General features: G+C 37.4%; 1 protein-coding gene across 1 annotated transcript in view; it reads right to left on the reverse strand.

Moving 5' to 3' along the window:
• The window catches only part of SLC16A10 (solute carrier family 16 member 10), a 63,162-nt gene that overhangs the window by 5,863 nt on the left and 37,530 nt on the right, over positions 1-19,769 (reverse strand). The window contains exons 2-3 of the mRNA XM_041414838.1: positions 17,200-17,344; positions 13,662-14,103 (exon numbers count right to left, since the gene is read on the reverse strand). Of these exons, the coding sequence (XP_041270772.1) occupies positions 13,662-14,103; positions 17,200-17,344 (587 nt within the window). The remainder of the gene's footprint in view (positions 1-13,661; positions 14,104-17,199; positions 17,345-19,769) is intronic.

Genomic DNA, 19,769 nt, shown 5'->3' on the forward strand with positions numbered 1-19,769 from the left:
TATATATATATATATATCTCACCAGACTGGCTTGATGGATTTGGATATTTTTATATTCTCTCTACTTCCACAGTGTTTTTAATCTGTGGGTTTTGCTGTGATTTTTTTTTTTGTTTTGGTTTTATTTTTAATCATCCCCAAAGATGAGAGGATTTCCCACAAGAGATTTTTTTTCACTATCACTTTTTGGAATGTGCTTGGCAATACCAAATATGCCACAATGGGCACTAGATGTAGAAATCATTTGCACAGTCCTACAATCTCCATGTTCATAAGTAGTTTTGAACAAGAAAAGTAAACAAGTAAAAACAAGTGAAAGTTCAGAGATGTAAAAGACCAAACATAAGAAACTGATTTTCAGTAAAGATGTAGTAAGAACACTTGAGGTACAAGGAAAGCACAGGCTGATATCACTTCAAACCAGAGAACCCTTAATTCCTCATCTATAAAATGAAAACTCTCCATTTTAGTAAATACTTCTAGAGCAAAATAGTGTCGATTCTTTCCTGGCCAGAAAGCTACTATACAAGCAGAGCCTTTTTTTCCAACAAGAAAATAGGACTTGCTGAGTAAGAGCAATATTCTTGAGTATAAAATCTGCTGGAGTTTTTTTACATGTCACAGAAAGCCTATTAAATCTAATATTAATTTGTCCAATATAACTGATGTTGTAAGAAAGAAAAAACCAAGGAGGTTTATTCTAGTTTTAAAGAAAAACTTCTAACTTAAATTGAAGACAGCTGCTTGCTCTTTCTGTTTTTTTTGCTTTGTGAGACACATTTGGGAACAGAATCTGATAAAATTTTTCATCTGAAATGACATTTAAACATAAAAGATAAGCTGTTCTACTTACTCCCTTTCTGCCAAAGGTGAGAAAAGGAAAAGCTGACAGTTTTCCCACCCCTACCTTTATGTGCTTGTCAACACCTGCTGGCCCAGCTGGTGAGAGAAGCCAAGGTGTTCTCTGCAATTTTTGTCACCTGTTCCACTTCCAGGTTTCTGCAGCCTCTAGCTTGTGTAATTAGCAGGTCTGATCCATCCATTCCCTGGAGGCTTTTCAAGCGGCAAGATAAAGCTCTGTATCTAGATAACCATTAACCCTGCCCTGCACCTGCAACTGAGTAACTGGATTTCTCAAAGCAGCACAGGCAGTGAAATGCTGCCACTCTTCTACCAAGGAGGGAAAATACTGATGCAGTTAACTCCTTAATTTTCCTTAAGAAAATAACCATTACTCATCCCAAATTCAAAATATCTAAATTAGTTGTTGGTTTGGGGGTTTTTTGTTTTTTGTTTGTTTGGGGTTTTTTGTGTGTGTGTGTTTTTCTTTTTCTGGGTTTTTTTTTGTTTGTTTGGTTTTTTTTTGGTTTTTTTTTTGTGTGGTTTTTGTTTTTTGTTTTTTTTTTGCTTCACTACCCTTAAGCACACAATAATCTTGAAGAAAGCTTCCAACTAGATATAAGAAGAAATTTTTTGCTTGGGAAGGCAGTGGCATAGGCTATCCAGAGAGCTTGTTCAGTTTCCTTCCTCAGAGGTTTTTCAGGACCAAAGCCATGAGCAACCTGGCCCAATTTCTCAGAGCTGATGCTCAGATCCTAAACAGCATATTCAATCTCCAGTGACACAGTCACTAAGTAAGCAGCAGCAGTATTAACTGTCTGAAAATACAGCAATTCAGGACTAATTCAGTACTTTAACTCTAGGTTAAATATACTCATGAAGTAGCTCAAGCAAGATGCAGATTCCACAGCTTTTTAGCTGTTAGAACGACTCAAAAATCTCACAATGAGCAATTACTTGTGAATATTCTCATGGCATTCATGCTCTCCTCACTGCAGAACTATACAGGTTGCAATTATACAGCTCTTCAGGCATTGTCTACAGCAGCCAAACAGGGACCCAGCCACACAAAGGCCAAAGCATTTCAGTGTGTGTTGTGCCTGTTCTCAGTAATATAGCTGCTTCTTCACTCAGGACTGTGTGCAGGCTGAATTGCAGGTCTGATTTTTCCAAATGGAGAAAAGACCTGGTTAGCTCAGGCAAAATAACAGTCCAGAGTAGCACGGTTTCTTCATTATTTAAAAATGCAATTTATCCTTGTACAATCCAGTTTTCCAAATAAAGATATATAGACAGTGAAGACCAGAACTGAATGCATCCCTGGCATCAGCATTCTCCTTTATACCTGTGCTCTCTACTATCAGGTTGACAGACACAGATCGTGTCCAAATTCTCATTAATGTTAGAATGAGACTAGAAGACACATCAGCCACTTGGTAGTGGCTGGAATGCTTTCTGATACACAGTTCTGGTTGACCTCTCTCCAACCAGCCAAGACCCAGGTTCTTCTAAGCCCTCCCCTTCACTGCACACGCATTTCAGCTACATTCACACAGTGAATCAAAACATGAATCTGGGCAAAGCTGTAGCTCCTTTTTTTCCAAACACAAAGAACCTGAATCTGAAAGAAGTGGTTATGAACCAGTAAGAAATAATTCTGTCAACCACTTTCTTCCCATGTATATTCCATTTTGGGGATTCCCAATCAAGCAAAGCTTTCGTAGGCTAAATGCAATAGTCTCTATGACCAAAAGAGATGGCCAACAGCAGCATAAAACCTAGGAAACTCTGAGCACACTAAAACCACCTTTTTCTTCAATTACTCGTGCAAGTCCTGATGTCTGACACTTTCACTGAAAACAAGCATAAAGATAAAAGGAAATGCTTGGGGAGTACTGCTGGTACCATTTGTACACTAGAAATATTATTAACTTCTCCAAATTAAGTTTTCTGAAAGAGCTGAGGGAGTGTAGAAGCCTAGAAGATAAGGGGGCTCATGTGCATGTCTCAAACACTGATAGCCAGATAGCTGTGGAGCCAACCAAGGATTGCTGGTAATAACAGCCAAGGATTGTTGGCAATAACATACTGTGAAAAAGAACAGCATGTGGCTGGAGAAGGGAGCCATACAAAGGTAGGGCAGCACTTTTCCAGGACAAACGTCCTTGTTCTGGCTCCTGGAGATAAGTGTAACGGAACGGTGCAAGCGCAGGAATGAGGTTGAGAAGCCAGTATGGATTGTAGGGTAGAATCAGCACCAAAAACCCTAAAACCCCATAAACCATTTCCAGGAATGTCTATAAGAACAGACTGTGCACAACTTTCTCACTTTCTATGCAATTTAGTTATCTCCAGGCCAGAGAGAAGTAGCTGCACAAAGTCCAGGTGGCACCCTGGCCATCCCATCAGCTGGATCAACGCTGCAGCCAGGATTGGTGATCTCTTTCTTTGCAGTGAGCTGCCCTGGATGATTGGAAGTCTCAGAAGTGCTAAGAAGCAGAGCATAAATTAACTCTGGATAAGTCACTGTTTATCCTCCAACATATGGACTCACCACAAAAATGGGGGGTAAGGAGGATGAGAAACAGAAAAAGAAATTTAGTTGCCAGAGAGCTTTATACGATACTGGGTGCCAGGAAGATCATTTAAGGCAAATACATAACTCCAGACTCCACCAAAGAAACTTTCACTGGTAAGCAAAAGAAAACAGCAGAACATGCCAGCAACTCCTGCACTTCTACAGAAAAGATGATCTTCATGTTAAGAGACAGAAATAGCATTACTAATACCTAACCTGGATCAATTTTTAAGGGATTGCCAATATTCTGAGACAATTTCTATGAAGTATGACTTTAGCTAAGTGTCTTCACATGACAAATATGCATATACACATGTTCAAGGAATTCCTGCTTACACACTTGCCCCAACAGTGGCAATGCCTCTTTTTATCTCTTGTCAATTTAAATTATGTAAAGAACAAGGAAAACATTAAATAAACAAGGTGATTCATTACATGCAAACAGCGAACTTTTCTCTCATTCCACTGAGTAAAGCAGATTAAACACAATAACTCCTACATAATGAAGATTCAGAACAAGCATAATCCGAATTTCTGAAGTAAAACTGAACACAACAGTTAACAGGTTAACTGTTAAGCCTATTTACCATAAAAACCCTAAGCATTAAAAATTCAAAAACACTCAAGGCTGACAATTACACAGTTAAAATAACTTTGAGGAGTTTTTTTTTTTTTTTTTAAAAACAGCTAGTCCTGAAGCCATATGCCCTAAATAGTTTTTGGTGTTTTTTTGGTTTGTTTTGTTTTTTTTTTTTTTTTTTTTTTTTTTTTTTTTTTTTTTTTTTTTTTTCAGAGCTGTTAGTGTTATCCTAAAGAGCATGCAAAGGAAACCAGTGGCTTGGTGTGGCTTGGGCTGCAGCAACAAGACAGATAAGGCACACACACATCTTTGGAAGCTTACAGTGACCGAGCACAAGGATGCAGAATAAAGTCAGGGATCCACAAGAAATGAAGTGTTATATACACAACATAACACTGGATGAAAGTTAAATTATAGGATAAAACCCTTTAAAAACATTATTTTAAATTTTACCTATTTGTGACTACAATCCATGCTTTACAGTCTCAGTTCCAGCAGTTTCTTGTGGCCTAAAGCAGTGTTTCCAGGGCCTACTTTACTCTCAAAACTCAACTATGTCCAAAATCAGCTACTAACAGAACATTCTAGAGAGTTACAGGTCAATCACATTATTCTGAATTTCCAGAATAACAGCAGAACTATTTTAAAACATCTAACAGGTAACATCACAAACTAAGGACCAACACAGATTTGTGGGGGAAAAAGCAAAACAAACAACCCACCCTAATTTCTCTAATCTCTTCTTCCTATTGTCTTGACCATGTAATGAGGCTGATGCTGCAAATAAAATCTCTAGGATCGTACCCCAGCAGTCCTGTCCAGAGAAACCTCCCCAGCACACAAATCCTTGTGGCATTTACTAATGTAATAAAATGTTACCAGTTTACATCTCATGCAATTAAAACCAAGCACATGATATGATATGTTACCATTAAGAAACTATGGAATATCAAAGCAATGGATTAGGATATCCTGTACAAATCCTGTACAATGCTACTGTCGTGTCCTAAGAGAGGCTGATGTCCTTGCTCAACAACAGCATCTGTGCTACTCACATCACATCTCTCAAACTAGACTCCTTAAACCATAGGACCCAGGCAAGTAAAATCTAACCAGATTCTCAAACCTCTGTTCAAGCACCACATAATTCCCAGGGCATCCACAGCACTTCAGTATCAGAGATCTGCTTGTGGGCACAGTCATAAACCCCTCAGCTTTCACAAAGCTGGGTGAAGCACCTGACTGATTCTACTGAGGGACAAAAGAAAGCTCTTAATTGTCTCAATTCTTCAAGACAGTCCTAAATACACTGCCAAGTATCTACTGGATCAGGGCCTTGAGAAATTGAATCAAGTAGTCAAATTTTCATTTAAATCCTAAAGAAAAGATGACAATGATAGTCTCTCCTCCCTACACAGAGATACAGTCCTTACTCAGGATACAGACATTTACGTTCCCTTTTTTTACCTTCCTAGAGCAATCCAAAACCACTTTTTCCTTTTCTAGGAAATATTCCACTCAGTAGTAATAAAAAATTTAAACCAGTCATCAGAAAAGAACCTGGAAAATAGCTCAGAGCTTACTGAGCTTACTGAGCTTACGATTACTACAATCAAATAGAAAGAGCTGGGTTCTGAGATCTCCTCAACAGAAGACTCAAAACACATGGTGAGATATTCACAAGTCTGAATAGGACTTAAAAAGCAAAGAGGTTTTCCATACAGCTCTTCCTGGAGCAGGAACTCGACACAAAAGGTGGTCTGTATATGAGAGAAGCAATTTGGCAACGAGTGTTTGATAGTTTGTATGAGGACAGCAGGGCAAAAACAGCTGTGATCTCGGGCTTCTGGGCACATGAAGAGCTTCAGAGTTCAGTTCAAGTCATGATGTTTCAAGTGACCAAAGACAGGATTTTGAGTTTACCATTAAAATTAAAAAAAAAAAAAGGATAATACACTCTGCAATTTACTCTGAATTATACACTCGATCTGCTATCAGAATAGTTTGTATTACGCGAGAGTACATGAAGTAGTGTGCTGTTAGAGACAGATACAAAGGAAATCACAAGGAAACTCAGACCTTTCAACCTGCCAGTATTGCACAGACCTGAGGAAGACTGCTAGACTGCTTTGCTCTTATCCTTCAAGGTCTGCACACAGTTTGCACCTGAGCATCATTTACTTTTACTTCTTAAAAAAACCCAGAAAACCTTTGCTTTATTCTTGTTTGTTTCTGTTTTTTCTGTACCTATATTATTTGTCTTCAGTACTTATTTGAAAAACATATCTTAAATATGCTTTCAATAGCAATTACAAGTATAAAGTAGGAAATAATTTATTTTCCCACCACCACCCCCAATGTCCAAATTCGATGATCTAACCAAGAATAAGTACTTCCAGGTCAACATTAAGGAATACTGGAAAAGAAATGGGTGCACAGGATAATGACAGAAATAGGAAAATAGAAGTGGGATAAAGGGGGAAAATTTCACTAACCTGGGCAGTCAAACTGCAGCAGATGTTGAGATCTGAAGGGAGATAAATGCAAAGATTAGAAAAGCAAGTAAAGCACAGGGAGCCACTGAAGATCTTGGGTCTCAGATATCTGCTCAACAATTACATCTGACCTTTACAAAACCAGTGTCTAGTTAGTCTTCCATTGGAGAAAGAAATACAATAGATTAAGTGGATGAGAAAGGTAATAGTGGTAAAACTGACAGCTATATCCAGTTTTAGCTTTTTTAGAAAACCTACAGTATAGAGAAATCTGTTTGACACAGTTATGGTTAGTACTGGACACAATGTAAAAGGTACTTTCCTACCATTACAAGACTAACAGCAGATTCCGGGAAATAAAAGATGTGGTAGACTTCAGACAAATGACTGATGTAGGAGATCTGAAGAAATGAAGAGATTTCTTGAACAGCAGCCCATAGAAGCGAGTGAATGGAGTGGTGGAGGCTGCTTTTTTCCAGTTTGAATTTTAAAAAATCCAGACATACCCATTGGATAGTCAGCATTATTTTACACAACATTCTAAAGGTAGCGAATTTATAACGTAATACAGGTGGTTCAAAAAACAGACAGCACTTACCTTACAAGAACTGATGTGTTATTGCCTTACAAGATGGGTTATGTGTATGCACTTTACCATGGATATGCAGACTTAGTACACAAAAGTTTAGAGATTTTTAGTTACTAGAGTCCTTCGAGTATTGACCAGACTCTTCACCATGCTCTGCTCTCAGATACAGAGAAAACATTTATTTCTGGGTTTCCATTTGTCTTCACTGTGGAATCCAGGGGCGTAAGAATTAAAGGGAGGAGAGAGGTGTAGGATCAGGACTTTACACACAATGCAAAACTTGAACAGCCTCACATACTGCAAGGTAAATCCTTTCTGCTACGGCTCCTTGGGCAGTCTCCCACTGCAGAGAACACAGAGCCACTGCCACTGTCTGTGGACAAGGGCAGAAGCTAGAACACTCATTTCTCAAATGAGGAGAGGTAATTTAGAGATGTCATATCCAACAGCATTCAGGGAACACAACATCAGTGTGTTCTCCCCTCAGGAGAGGCTTGAAGAGTTACAGAAATATTTGTAAGAAATGTTATGGATGATGATTAGGGTCTTGCTGGGCAGGACATCAAACACCGCAGTGAGATTCATCCTATCTATCATGGCTTATCCCAATGCAGCAGCTCAGATCTGCCTGAAGAATCTTAGGTGGCTTCCATACTCCCTTTCTATTTTTCCAGTAAAATTCTTCCTTACGACCCAAAGCCTGAGGAGGGAGCAGTTTACAAGTGGAAAATGTCAATTTTTCTTAACAGGCAGAATAGACAGAATGTGTTGTCCTGAATAAGTTTTAGAAACTTCCGGAGTATATGGAAGTAAATACAGCTTTCAAAATACACAGCAAGATTTTCAGACAAGTTCCTGAAATGAAAGCTGTAACTACAAGCCAAGAACTTGGCTCTTCATTTCTCCAAGCTGATTGCACAAGACAACAGTTTTTATTGGCACATATTTTAGGGAGCAAAGGTTCAAACACACTGAATGTGCACAGCAGAATCTGATCTCTTATTAACAAAAACAAGGCACATCACTGATAGAGAATGAGAAATAGGCAGCCATTTAGCCAAAATAGGTGGCTCATAAAGAACAGAGCTGAAGGCCAAGTCATCCTCAAGGCTTGATTTAAAAAGGTGCTCCAAGGTGATAAAGCAGTTGTAGAACAGTTAAATCACACAGAAGACACAGAACTTACACTACAGATCAGAAGATGGGGGGGAGGAATCAAACCTGGCAAAAAAAGTCTGCATCAGCTCTAATCCATATCAGCCAAGTCCTCCTGTTAATTATTTTTCTAAAGTGAAAGTGACTACTTTTCTTATCTAAAGAGCAGGAACAAAATGAATGTTCCAGCAAAAGATAGGAAACATAGACCAGCAGAGAGCACTGTCTTTTTGTCCAAGGACAGACGCTGTGGGCATAGCACTAGACTCAGCAACTTCAAAGTGACAAACACAAGATCTGGAGACAGACACAGCCACCCAGAGGACAGACTAATATTTATCCAAGTTGCCTGGTTTTGTGATGCAGCCAAGAAAATGAGTTTGTTTGTAAGCATGAAAAAGTCCTTTTGACTAACATGTACTCCACAGCAACTCTAACCAGCTTCATGACTCTCCCGTGGATAAAATTGCTTGGAAGCATCTTTACTTTTCATTTCTGAGATGCATTTTCTTTTCCAAGAATCTTAGAGCAGAGTCCAAGGTGATGCTTTGTTTCTCAGCAGAAGTATCTACCTTTTTTTCCCTGCTAAGCATTAGGTCTGCAATCTCACTTCCCTGTTCTCTGGAGGTCTAGATAAGCCTATTCCTGGCACATGCAGATTTCAGAGAAGCAATGAGGCAATGAATCTTCAGCATCTATCTATGGAGGACGTTAAATCCAGTACTTATTTGCCTACCAAGACAGATTCTCCTAAGAAAGTTGTTGGAAAAAATGGTCAGACACAAACCATTTTTTCATCTCTTAAACATGAAGCAAACAGACAGAGAACACATACAGTCCACATAGCCACTGCTAACCAAAAATCTCTATATATGCAAGTATGTACCCATTGTGGAATATGAGCATGGATGAGCATCAAAAGGAAAAGCCAGATCTACACAGTAAATTAAGAAACAGGTGAGAAATACTGAAATCTTTTTCCTGAGCTACTCTGAAGTTTTAAAAGGACAGTCACTGTCATGGGAACTTTCACACTGCTTATCAATTAATTGGTAGCTTTGTGTACAAGCCTGAAGCCACATTTAAACCACAAGCCTAATTTTCAAACATATCTAGTCATTCTTTAGGAGTATTTTCTTCATAACAAATACTTCAACTTAGAAAGGTAAACTTTATCAAGACACATTTTTATTGCATTATCTACTATCCAGTTGCTTTTTTTTAAAGTAGAACACATAATAACTATGCGCACCTTTTTTTCTTTTTTCAACTACTTGGTTGTTAAATTCTGTTTTTCATCCTGCAAGGTGTCAAATACTATAAATAAGACAGGACCTATCATTAGCAAGAGGCATTTAATAAAAGTAACTGCTAAACCAAACGATACCTGTAAACACCTCAAGACAAATTACTACAGGACTGAAACACTGCACTGAAAGCATTAAGATATTATCAGTCCTAGCAGTATTCCTCATAGTGGCTGAATATTGCTACATCAAAATTACACAATACTGGGCCCCTTTTTGTAAGTGTGTCATAATTAAAGTTTTCCTAAATTCATACTGAAACCTGGTAATGACCTCAGTCACTGCTTAGAGAAGACCAGGCAGTGACAACATCCATTTTAAGCAGTATTTCTTTTCACCCTGCTAAATAAAGCACAAAAGGCAACCACATCTTGTAAGCTACCGAGCATGTGACCTTGTATCAAATTTTAACAGAAATTACCTAACAAGCTCCTAAGAATTAAGGATGCATGATCCTGATTGAGTAAATATTTTTTTAAGGGTAAGAGAACAACACCAAGCCCTTAACATCAGACTGCTGAAAAACAGAAGTTCTCTATTTATTATCAAAACAAGCACAGGACAAGTGGTACAGAGGCTAGGTATACTTTCTTTCAAATATACTTAATTTCCTTGTGAGACAGTCCTTAGTAAAAACACTTGGAAAGATAATTTTCCACTGATTCTACAGATTGCTGTTATGAATTCACAATTTAAACCAAAACAGACTAAGCAAGGATTTTACTTGTCTGTCTGCCTATTTTAGAGAGGCACCAAAAAAAGAAAATCTCAGTCACTAGTTTGGACTGATTTTAAAACTGAGAGGAATAACAACCATTTGATTTAGTAATCTTATGACTTATCAGTTTGTTCTTCAACAATCTCAATTAATGCTGAAAGTATATAATAAACTTAAGTCAAAATTTATTTATAGTCTTCATCTCAACCTAATTCCCAAGTTACATGTAATGGAACACCTATTAATGGAATTTGACACCAATTAAACAGGGATAAGAAAAGCTCTCCCTTTTGGTTCTCCCCTGCAAGAGCCAAAAGGAATCTGATGCCTAATACCTACCAGTCAGGATTTATATCAAGGAGCTGGCAAGAGTTACCAGCTCCTATCTAGCATGCCATATAATCAATTTCTTAGTGCATTTAATTTTAAATTAGAGCCTACTTGATGTGCAGGTTGTTTCTTCAGCTTTAACAGCTTTTATTCCACACAGCAAATTTGGTGCAGAGAGCTAAATTGCAACGACTTGGCTAATTCTGTGTACTTCAAAGCCCAAAAAAGTTTTTTTACTCCTTTTTCACTACAGGGATCGCAGCATGTATTCTCCTTTCCAACAGGCTTCAGGAAATGCAAGAGGGATGAGCAGAGACTGGGGATGGCACAGAAGCACACAATGACCCTGGCTGGGACCTCAGGAGCTCCTGAGCAGTGCCAGGCTGGCAGACAGTGACTCCAAACAGTGACTCCAGCACACCCAGCCTGCAGCCCCCAGCCACCACGGGCCAAGCAGTGACACACAAGGACCCCAACCTGCAGGCTCTGCCACCTGTGCTTCATCACATGCTCAAACACAGCCATTCTGGCAGAAGCTGTCTTTCCAGGTGGGAAAAATGGGACTTGGTGAGTACAGGCACCAGGTCAGAGGCCATGACATTCACTGTATTTTTCTCTCAGGGCACTTGTAACCAGCATCCCTGTCTAGCAGTCTGGCTGCTGTCAGCCACCCCTAACATGGGGAAAAATTCAAGAACTGTAACATAAAAAAAGCTGTCACTTGTCTAAAGATCACATCCCTTTTCCAGTTGCTACAGTTTTAAAAATACAATAAACAATGAAACAATAGTAACTTTCATTTTCAAAAGCTGAGGAAAATAGCCTCTGGTTTGGTAGATGTACCAGGGAAAAAACCTTATTTTTTCTTATAGCCTTTGACTTATTTTTAAGTACATACTTCTATGTACTTCTGGAAGTACACAAAGTGTGGCTTTTTTATCAAAAGCAGCCAAAGCTAGGATAAAAAACATCCAGAGCTATCTACTTGAGCTGAAGTGTCTGTGTTGAAGGGCACAATCCACGCTGTGCCTTCATAAACACTGATTTTATCAGATCCACAGGGACTTTAAGTAAAATCGAGTATTTAGATACACATAAATGTAAATTAAAATGAAAACTAGTGGGTTTGAGGGAGGGGTTTTGACAAGAATTAGTCAGTCTAAATTTTACTGAGTTGAAGCTTCACATCTCAAAGGGGGCATACAAAGCATGCATGCCCCCTTTGTCTACCATTGAAGATTTTATGTTATAAACACTTAAGCATCATGGTTTCTCTGAAACTCTGAGCAAAAAGACACTATATTAGAAACAGCCTCGATCAAATTGTTTTCCCATTAGCGATTTATTTCATAAGCCAATCTGATTTATTTCATGTGCCAATCTGATGGGGGGAAAGCAACCTATAAAAAAGAAAATTATATAATATTGCATAGTATAGTATCATATAAGGAGCTTTGCTCTCTACAAGCCAACTAGCTGCTTTAGTCTGATTTAAAAACAGGAACCAGTAATACAAGCATCTTCCCAAAAAAAGTCACAAGCTTTTTATTCAATAAATATATTTTACAAGTTCTTTTTTCTTGCTTGCATAGTCTTATTCTTCATTCTCCGCAAGGGTTAACAATCATTTATGACCTATCCAATAGCTTACTCTAGAACACTTGACTCCTACTCCTCTGAAGTTTATTTTAAAGCATCTCTACAAAGCTTATGGGGAAATAGCATAAAATGTCATCTGGATTGTACAGTCCTTTGAAAAAGGCTATCTCTAAGTGTTATACAGTAAGATCTACATTATTAAAAACTAAGTTACAAGAAGTAACCATTAATAAAAGTCAGTTTACAGCTGCTCAAATACACACTGGCCCCCACCATAAGGTAATTTTAAAAATAAATACCTGATGCAGAGTCAGTAATCTAATCAATTACCAGAAAGCAGAGACAACCACTTGTTACATTGAATAAAAAATAGCTTTTAAGGCATTGAAGATTTTTCAACAGAAGTGAAGATATTTATTATAATTAATCTCACTGTTCTATCATGGGTGAATAATGAGCATTAAAATGACCCTTCTGTTTTCATACTGAGTTCTACTAGCCCATGCTCTATCAAATACTCTTAATATGAGGATGTGTAATGGTCTCAAAGCAGCATCTCACTGGAGACTGTGAGGGCTTTTCCCCACCTTTCCCTTTTAAGCCTTTTGGTTTTCACCACTTCAGTTAAGAGAGCAGCACCAGCAAGCTGTCCAAGAACAATTCACCATTTAAGCAGTGCAGTGTGTGCCAGCCAGCCTCATACAAATGCAGGCATCTCCCAGTTACACCTGAATTTCTTAGTTTAGGAGTGTACTACAGGAAAAAAACCAAACAAACAAACTGCTAGGGAAACAACTCCAGTACATGTACAGGACGTGGCTAATTGACATCTTCCCCATCACGACAAGCCAAAGCTCTGTCAGCTGCTCTAGACAGCAATAAAACACAGCTCACCTGGCAGCTGGGAGGGACAGGGTAAGAGCAGCAGTTACATCAATGCTACACTAGTAAACTACAAGGCTGAAGTTTGAGAGACAGAAAAATCCATGTATTTTGCTTTTAGTAAACCTGAAAAATGGTGAATACAATAGACCCTAAAAATTGACACTTGAATATACCTCAATACTAAGGAACAAAAATTACACTTCTAAGATATTTCCCATTATTTACTCCTGTCACACTGCATCTAAAACACACAAGTGTCATTGGCAATGTATGCAGCTGAGTACCAAAACAAAGAACTCTCTTTGGAACAGTATAGAATGCTTTTCAAATCTCTCTTTTCATGGTTAAAGTATTTTAAACCTTTCATTGAGACCAAAGAACAAAGATTTTAACTGTCTTAACTAGTACTTCTAATTAAAGCACTCTTTTAATAAGACAACATCCAAATTAATTTTGTGTTTCTCCCCAACACAACATGCAGTTTAAATCTGGCTTCCTATCACCAACTGCTTACTTAATGAATAACACAAAGGCAAGTAGGTATAGTTTCAAACACATCACACCTAGGAAGAAATGTGCACTTACCAAGTGAACATAAGGCACAAAGTATCCAAAAAGTGCAGCTGGAATCCCTAAAGCCCAGATACGGTAACTGAGAACTTTGAAAACGGAGAAATTACAAATCTTTTTCGCAGGAGGTAATTTGAATTTTCCCTTCTTTCCTCCCTCCTTGTCTTTGGTGTTGGGAACAAGAGGTTTGTATGTAAATCCAGCCAGGAACAGAACAAACATAAGGATGCAGAGGACCCTCAAGGTGTTGAACAGGTCGACAGAGTCGATGAGGACCCTCAGGAGGAAGGGCAGCGTCACTGTGAACAAGCTGCTGCCCGCGGTGACAATGCCATTCACCAGCCCAAGGCGCTTCTTGAAGTAGTGCCCCAGAATGACCAGGGACGGCTGGTAGGCAAACGAGCAGCCACAGGCAAACACGATCCCGTAGGTGAAATACAGAGGTTCAATAGTGCACCTAAAAAAAAGAACAGATCATTAGGGTTTGGTAGGGCAGTGGATGCTCATTCACCTGGACGTGACAACAAAACAGCTTCACAATCAATCAATCCATCAACGCAACTCACTAGTGTAAATAAGGGTTTGTATATACTTATAGTTGAATAGCACTGTATCAGCTTAATTCAGCAACTATTCTCTGTCCTTCCACTGAAAAATTTTACAGAATTCACTGAACAGGTAAAAAAAGAAAAATTAAATTCAATTATAATTACATCAAACAGTGTGGCTAAAAAAAGTTTTAAAAACCACTGTCAGGGCAAATTAGCCAAATATAAGTTCAACTATTGCTGGGTTTTTGGTAAAAGAAAATTGTACTGTTTTGATTTACACATTTCTTCACTATTCTAGCAGTTCAAATGTAATACTGAACTCTCCTCATGAACCCAGAAATATCAAGTAAACAGCTTGTTATGAAAATAAAGTAACAAATATGGCAAATATCATTAATACTGAAAAATAAAATATTTAAATACTGACAAAGTTTTGTAATTATTAAAAAATGAAAAAAATTATAAATTAAAATTAAAAGTTAAAAATTATAGACTCTTTAGGTATTAATTTTTTAGACAAATAGTCTCCTTTTGAATAAATATTTTAAATTCAGTGGTTTGACACATATATTGAATATATTAAGAAAGAACTATAAAAATTGTTAATAAGGAATTAAACATTTCATCTCAAAGTAAGGTGGATCTTCATCATAAAGTTCACTATTATTACCATTTATTCTACAACTGAAATAAAGCACAGCCATTGTAATTGATCACAAACATGTGACATTAATAAAAAGTACTTGTGCAAGAAATGTTAAAGGTATGAACTAACAGCCTCAGTATAATTAACTAAATTAGTGCTGTAGTACTAGTTAGTGAAAGAAAACACTTTTTTAGATGGAGGCAGGGTGCAAGAAATTTATATGAGTTTCCTGAGGCGGCACACCAGAGTTTATATTTTTAATGTTATGTTTACAATGAACCCTCACCTCTTGTTTTATCAGTTAACACCTGCATTTAAAGCACATCTGGAAAACAATTAATATTTTTAACTCTAACTTTTTTTAAGGAGCATGGACGCTTCATGCGGTGCTTTTCATCACAGGATGCAACCTGCCAGCACCACTCTGTAAAAAATACGATTGCACAAGCTCCCTATGCAAGAACTTCTTAGGAAACAGTATTTGACTAACCAAGGTCTGACTCCAGGAACTCTGGGTTTGTGTATTATAGTGAAAAATAATTATTTGTGTAACATAATATTGTTACTTTCTATATTAAACTATCCATTTCTGAAACTGATGATACACAACATAAGCCAGCAGAAATAACAAAAGGGGGAAAGACTTATTACCTTTATTAATGGAAAATAACCACGAGAAATTAAACCAGAAGTTACAAAGTGAGAGGAGTAACATCAAACAGTGAAGAGACTGAACTTCTGCTTCCACTTGTAAATTCACTATGCAACACCACAATTCACTCAAAGAGTCTGCAGCACAACATGCATATTAAAATATTGTCCTGCATTATAAACACTTACATCTCAATTTCCTAAGACATAAAATTTATATTAAGAAATTAGTGCAATGCAAAAGCAGTAGATCATAGTAACATTGGCCTGCTTTACAATATTTTACTTCCAGAACGCTGACTTCTGCGTTTGAACTACAGTCCTTTGATGAACTGATAACATCACAGGCATAAATCATTTTAGTGTGAGTAACATAATGAAACACCAAGTATGCACAGCAACCTGGCATGTACACTTACAAGAGTTCACCTCTCAAAGTGCTCTTCAATGTTTAGTTAAGCTGAAATATTTTTAAAGCCTTTACAAAACAACTTGCTCTTGCATGTCTCTTCTGTGCCCTTGTGCCACTGGGTATCAGACAAACACAAGAATGATCTTTATCTAATGACAAGGGTGCTTTAGTATTCATCACTCAACATACTACTAGGAAGCAGGGAGGAAGAAAGACATTTCCAAGACATTTTTTAGTTTGTACCTCACATTTAGTAAAAAGCTTCTTAAAACATATCAAGAAGTGGGGGTTTTGTTTGTTTGTTTAATAAAATTAATTAAGCCAAATCTTTGAATCAGGATTAACCATTCAGATCACAGCAGCTCACATCCATCTGATTCAGAGTACAAGCACAGAAAAGACATTTTCACAAGCTTTTTGCCTGTATAAATACATTTGCACCTAAGTGGAAAGCTGTTCTAAATGTAGCTTGATTGTTCCTATACTTATTCTGCTAAGGGTGGGGAAAAAATAATAGTCTGAGAACTAGTGGTAACTGGATTATTTTCCTGTTACTTTTTACACCCTACCTTCACTAACCAATTTCTGACAGTGACTAAACTAAGTAAATTCCCTGTTTCCTCATCTTCTATCGGGTGCATGCAACAAATCAGTTGCTCTTGAATTTCTTAAGATTTACTCATGCAAATGAAAAATTAAGAAACATACAAGTTAATTGTAAACTAGAAGAAAAAAAACCCAAAACAAATAAGCTTTAAATATAATCAATATACCAAGGTTTTCTCTATCTCCATGTTTGGCAACTGGACCAGTAAGAAGAGAATAAAATATCAAATTTCACTAGAATTTTAACAGCTTCCTGGAGGCTCTACTGTGTTTTTATCACTATTAAAACTTTCAAAAGAAAATTAAGGGGACAGGGCAGGATGGCAAGACAACAACAACGTTTATGTACCTGTTAAAACACAATATACATCAAGCAAAAATGTAAGTTTATCCTGGACAATGCTGTTGATCTTATAGCACTAGTCTTGCTGTTGATATATTTATACAGAGTAGTTCCTGTTAAATAGGGACTCTTGTTTCTATTTATAAACATTATGTTTTTAAAAATACTTTTTAAGTTGAAAGTTCACAAGTCATAGTTTGAAAGACAAAACCAAACCCCAATAAAACAAATTTCCTAAAGATAACGTAAAGTAGCAATGTTTAACCCTTCTGTTGATTAGATCAACATTAGAACACTAAAAAATTTATAAAATACTTTGGAAGTTACAAATTTAAGTTTTTTACCTTACAAAAGAACTTGAAAGGAGTCCAACAAGCCCTACTGCAGCTCCAATAACAGCTACTTTTCGACAACCAAACAGGTCTGTGAAAATGCTGACTATTGGGGAGCAGAAGAAGACCATTCCCATGGAAAGAGAGCTCACCCATGCTGCAAAATAGAAAAAAAAAAGAAACATTTTAGAAGGCCAAGGAATTTCAGCTTTCAGTTGATATTTGTTTTCACCTAGGATTTTACATTGCTGAACTAAAATTGGGTAACTATTTTAAAAACATTTAAATACATCTTAAAATGTATGTACCTAACATAGCGAAAAACCTAACAATTTACATAATCAAATAATTTAGATTTTATCAGCTCAAAAAATGCAATTAACTTTTTTGTAGCTGTTACTCCTACTTTTTTTTTTTTTATAAGCACAAAAATATTTCTGTAGTAACTAAAATAATATTCAAACTGACACCTAGGTCATTAAAGATACCTTTGAGGATCCATATCCATTCTGACATCAGTTAGTTCATTTCACTTGACTTAATACTAGACCTTAATGACTTTAAACAGGTACATTTGCTGAAAAAAGAGTAATAATTTTTAAACTTCATTACTACATGTAGATCATACTGAACATCCATAACGAGTAATCAATATCTTTTAGACTGTAATATAAACATTAGGAATGTGATTTTACTTTAGACTAAACAAACTTGAATTAGTAAAACCACTTTCATATATAATGGGAGAATTTCACTACTTTTGATACTTCTTGAGCTTTACAGACATTGTGAAAACTGTATTTGGTTTATTAGATCATTGTATTTGATTCAGGTGAATCCACTACAGTTTCAGCCACAAGTGGGGTTTTTTAGCACAGCTAGTAGTTACAACTAATATGTTTGATATATATAGTAACATATATATTGGAAATGTCCCCGCCTATATGGGAGGAAAAAAAATGGTCTAAACAGGAAGTGGGAAAAGCTGCTAATTCAAAATGAACTGGAAAAAATATTTTAGCTTCATTTCTAATTGTACAGAAGACAGGATAACTCTTTCAATCTGAAAGAGTTTTAAATTTTTGTAAATGGTATTTTCTTTAGAATATCTTTCCTAAACACAACAATTGTGATTCAGTGACGAAGGCAAACAAAATGACCTGGAAAAGCATATAACCACAGGACTAAATAAAATATATTTGCAAGTAGATCTACCACTACCAAGGCTTAGGAGATATGTTGTTGAAGTGCCAATTGACACATTGACTAAGACTAAAGACAGAAACCAACAAGCAAAAAGAGTTTACAATGTAAATGAAAGACAAGAGAATAGATAGCTAGAGATAACCAGAAATGAGTACAAGAACAAAACCTTTATTTTAGGGCAAACAATGCTTTCAACGAACCATGGCCTAAGTGTCTGGGGAAGGGAGGGAGGGATGTGTGCTACTGGGATTTTTTGATCATGTGATAAAATAGCAGAGTCTCAAGGCACAATGTAAAGAGTGAGGTATTTCCATGGCCATTTCCTGTGTAGGACTACCCCATATACAATAGCCCTGCGTCCTTGCACCTCTGCAGCAAAAACTCAAGCTGTATGAAGGGACAGCACAAGAGACTAGGAGGAACGAAGACCCCATGGCACTGCCTGAACTGCCAAGACCAAGTTTATGAAAGGTCCAGTCCTTCTCTGCAGTAGAGGAATGCTCCAAGAGCACCTTGGGTGTGGCAGGCCATAACTCCTCTGAGATCTGTCCCCTGTTACAGCCCCCTTGACTACTGATGGGACAAGACATTACACAAACCACAGTTTGTGAGCAGGAGTCTAAGGGAGGAGATGGTCTCATACAGCCTGGAGACCAGCCAGTTACAAAGCTTCTAAGAACTCCAACTTCTACAAGACTCCTTATCCTTCTACTTATCTTTCCCAGAGTGAGCCTGCAGTTTTACTGTCCAAAGGAAACTGCAAACACCAGGGGACAGAATCCATTTCAGCCTGTCATCTTCCCAAATAAATGGTGGCTACACCACCATGAACAGTCCTCAGGACCTCTACATGATTTGCAGGGCAGCACTAAGAATCAGAGTCCCCCTCCTGCAAGGCCAAGAGGCAGCTAAGCCTTGAGAAGCATCCATCACAAATTTCACAGGGTATGAAGGTACCAAGAAATGGCTGAACCTCCTGTCACCCTTCCTGCCCAGGTACAAAAAGATAAAAAGGCCACAGACACGAGACAAGCCCACCAGAGATGACTGGTTTTGAGAATCCAATCTCACGTGGACCCTATTCATGGAGACAAAACAGGCAAAGAAAGGTGGCATCTGAAACAGAGCTTCAATAGCTTGCATCAAGTAAGAGACTAGATTACTTTAGAGCTACAGGCTGAGATTTTATTTCCATGCTCCTTAGTGAATTCAAGGTTTACAGTGTTTTTTAATGGCCTATACAGCTAATAAAATAATTGGAATGTTAAAGGGTGAAGTGAAGATGTTCAGCTCAAATTAAACTAACAACATGTTGATTTTGCCTCTTTGTGCTTCCAGGTACTCATGAAAAAACTACGCCTTTTTTATCAGTTGGT

This window comes from Onychostruthus taczanowskii, unplaced genomic scaffold (genome assembly GCF_017590055.1).
Source record: "Onychostruthus taczanowskii isolate IOZ18803 unplaced genomic scaffold, ASM1759005v1 scaffold48, whole genome shotgun sequence".
Lineage (NCBI taxonomy): Eukaryota > Metazoa > Chordata > Aves > Passeriformes > Passeridae > Onychostruthus > Onychostruthus taczanowskii.